The sequence below is a fragment of the Phocoena sinus genome, chromosome 5, assembly GCF_008692025.1.
Source record: "Phocoena sinus isolate mPhoSin1 chromosome 5, mPhoSin1.pri, whole genome shotgun sequence".
NCBI lineage: Eukaryota > Metazoa > Chordata > Mammalia > Artiodactyla > Phocoenidae > Phocoena > Phocoena sinus.
In genome coordinates this window covers 28,402,076-28,405,395 of record NC_045767.1, presented here as the reverse complement: position 1 = coordinate 28,405,395, position 3,320 = coordinate 28,402,076, and the positions used below count along the sequence as shown (strand labels likewise).

General features: G+C 43.0%; 1 protein-coding gene across 1 annotated transcript; it reads right to left on the bottom strand.

Annotated features, from left to right (window-relative positions):
* Positions 1-1,706: 1,706 nt before the first annotated feature.
* Positions 1,707-2,020, bottom strand: LOC116754446 (small integral membrane protein 7-like). The gene has a single exon (XM_032633112.1). It carries the CDS (start codon positions 2,002-2,004, stop codon positions 1,777-1,779), a length of 228 nt encoding a protein of 75 aa, XP_032489003.1. The 5' UTR covers positions 2,005-2,020; the 3' UTR covers positions 1,707-1,776.
* Positions 2,021-3,320: the final 1,300 nt, after the last annotated feature.

Here is a 3,320-nt window from a genome sequence, read left to right as displayed (position 1 = left end):
TGTGTTACTGTTGATTTCCTCTTTTATGGCTGTCAGCAGTTGCCTCATGTATTGAGGTGCTCCTATGTTGGGTGCATATATAATTGTTATATCTTCTTCTTGGATTGATCCCTTGATCGTTATGTAGTGTCCTTCCTTGTCTCTTGTAACATTCTTTATTTTAAAGTCTATTTTATCTGATATGAGTATTGCTACTTCAGCTTTCTTTTGATTTCCATTTGCATGGAATATCTTTTTCCATCCCTTCACTTTCAGTCTGAATGTGTCCCTAGGTCTGAAGTGGGTCTCTTGTAGACAGCATATAGATGGGTCTTGTTTTTGTATCCATTCAGCAAGTCTGTGTCTTTTGGTTGGAGTATTTAATCCATTCACGTTTAAGGTAATTATTGATATGTATGTTCCTATGACCATTTTCTTAATTGTTTTGGGTTTGTTTTTGTAGGTCCTTTTCTTCTCTTGTGTTTCCCACTTAGAGAAGTTCCGTTAGCATTTGTTGTAGAGCTGGTTTGGTGGTCCTGAATTCTCTTAGCTTTTGCTTGTCTGTAAAGCTTTTGATTTCTCCATCGAATCTGAATGAGATTCTTGCTGGTAGAGTAATCTTGGTTGTAGGTTCTTCCCTTTCATCACTTTAAGTATATCATGCCACTCCCTTCTGGCTTGTACAGTTTCTGCTGAGAAATCAGCTGTTAACCTTATGGGAGTTCCCATGTTTTTGTTTTTGTTTTTCCTTTTTAGAAATGAGCTTTATTTTCAATGCTCTTTAGTTCTAAGAGCCTGCATATTTATTTTTTCCTCCCAGCAGGTTAACTGCAAGTTAGGATTTCAAAAACCACAACAAACAAATCAAACACCTATAGGATCCAGGCACTGACCACCCAAGTGTCATGTTGGCAATTAAACCAGGACTCCCTCTCAAAGAAGCTTCTATGCAAAATGCTGTATTTCCTCCAATGAGGCTTGTTTTTCAAACTTGAAATCATCCACTTGAAAAGCAGTCCCCAAAACCCAAGCTTTCAGAACTGGGTCCCAATATCACCACATAAATCACTCTCATTCTAAAAACTATACAATTAATGGGCCCAAAAGTTACTTTAATAGAGGGCTTCAAGGCAAGCCAAAGTTTCTCATAAAACCCCCATCTACCCTGCCAACTGCTCTGCACCTCTGTTCCACAGGAACCCATAACACTTCACCCTTCAAGTCCTGGGGACAACCTCAGCAGCATGGAGTGGCCAAGCAGAGCCCATTGGGATAGGGAAGGAATTTGGACACAGACGCAACAACAATGAACTTGTTCATTCCTCACAAATGCAGTCCAATGAGAGGCTGCATCAAACTTAAAAGCCAACCTTTCTGCTTCAGATTCCTGGATACAAAAGATTTTTTAAAATCTGTATAATTTGAACCAAAAAAAGGATGGTTATTAAAAATAAACCAAGAAATACCCAGAAATGGGTTTCCTGTGAAAGTTTGGTAGAAGAGGGATTCTGATCTGATTAAACAATCTAGACACCACAGCCCCTCACATAAACACTCTTCAAACTCTTTTAAGTAGACAGCATTTCAAGGCAGAGGTCAAAATGAAAATATCTTTGAAAAGAAAACAGTGACGTGGCTGGGAAACTGTGTTCATCTTGGCGAACATTTTTTCCACCCACCACAAGCTTGGACTTTCTGGGAAGGTCACTGCTTTTCTGGTAAGAAACATTCTTGAAGTCGTCAGGATGGAGGAAGAGACACTCTGTGAAGGTGTGTTTCCGGTTCTGTACCTGGAGCTCAGGAGCCAAAGAGCACGATCATGCAGAACATCATGAAGACATTCCATAGGGTGATGAAGATTCGAAAATATCTGAGGCTCAGCAAGAACTCCTGGATGTTGTCACCTGTGCTGGGCTCCCTCGACTGCTCCTCAAAGCCTTGCGTGTCCTTCTTTTTCAGCTTAAAGTTGAGCATCGCCCCGGCATTCATCAACAGCGTCCCAAACAGCAGGATGTCCCCAATCATTGTTACTGCCAGAGCGTCCATCAGAACAGGAAGCCCTCTGTATGTTGTCATTTTTCCCTTGCTGCTTTCAAGAATTTTTCTTTGTCTTTAATTTTTGGCAGTTTGATTTCTATGTGTCTCGGCGTGTTTCTCCTTGGGTTTATCCTGTATGGGACTCTCTGTGCTTCCTGGACTTGAGTGGCTATTTCCTTTCCCATGTTAGGGAAGTTTTCAACTATAATCTCTTCAAATATTTTCTCGGGTCCTTTCTCTCTTCTCCTCCTGCGACCCCTATAATGCGAATGTTGTTGCGTTTAATGTTGTCCTAGATGTCTCTCAGGCTGTCTTCATTTCTTTTCATTCTTTTTTCTTTATTCTGTTCCACAGCAGTGAATTCCACCATTCTGCCTTCCAGGTCACTTATCCATTCTTCTGCCTCAGTTATTCTGCTATTGATTCCTTCTAGTGTAGTTTTAATTTCAGTTATTGTAGTGTTCATCTCTGTTTGTTTGTTCTTTAATTCTTCTAGGTCTTTGTTAAACATTTCTTGCATCTTCTCGATCTTTGCCTCCATTCTTTGTCCAGGGTCTTGGATCATCTTCACTATCATTATTCTGAATTCCTTTTCTGGAAGGTTGCCTATCTCCATTTCATTTAGTTGTTTTTCTGGGGTTTTATCTTGTTCATTCATCTGGTACATAGACCTCTGCTTTTTCATCTTGTCTATCTTCCTGTGAATGTGGTTTTTGTTCCACAGGCTGCAGGACTGTAGTTCTTCTTGCTTCTGCTGTCTGCCCTCTGGTGGATGAGGCTATCTAAGAGGATTGAGCACGTTTCCTGATGGGAGGGACTGGTGGTGGGTGTTACTCTGGTGGGCAGAGCTCAGTAAAGCTTTAATCTGCTTGTCTGCTGATGGGTGGGGCTGGGTTCCCTCCCTGTTGGTTGTTTGGCCTGAGGCAACCCCACACTGGAGCCTAGCTGGGCTCTTTGGTTGGGCTAATGGTAGACACTGGGAGGGCTCACGCCAAGGAGTACTTCCCAGAACTTCTGCTGCCAGTGTCCTTGTCCTCACAGTGAGCCACAGTCACCCTCCACCTCTGCAGGAGACCCTCCAACACTAGCAGGTAGGTCTGGTTCAGTCTCCCCTGGGGTCACTGCTCCTTCCCCTGGGTCCCGATGCACACATTACTTTGTGTGTGCCCTCCAAGAGTGGAGTCTCTGTTTCCCCCAGTCCTGTCAGAGTCCTGCAATCAATTCCCACTAGGCTTCAAAGTCTGATTCTCTAGGAATTCCTCCTCCCATTGCCGGACCCCCAGGTTAGAAATCCTGGCGTGGGG

Excerpts from the sequence above, each read along its gene's own strand:
- LOC116754446 (XM_032633112.1), bottom strand. The coding sequence starts at position 2,004 with ATGATTGGGGACATCCTGCTGTTTGGGACGCTGTTGATGAATGCCGGG.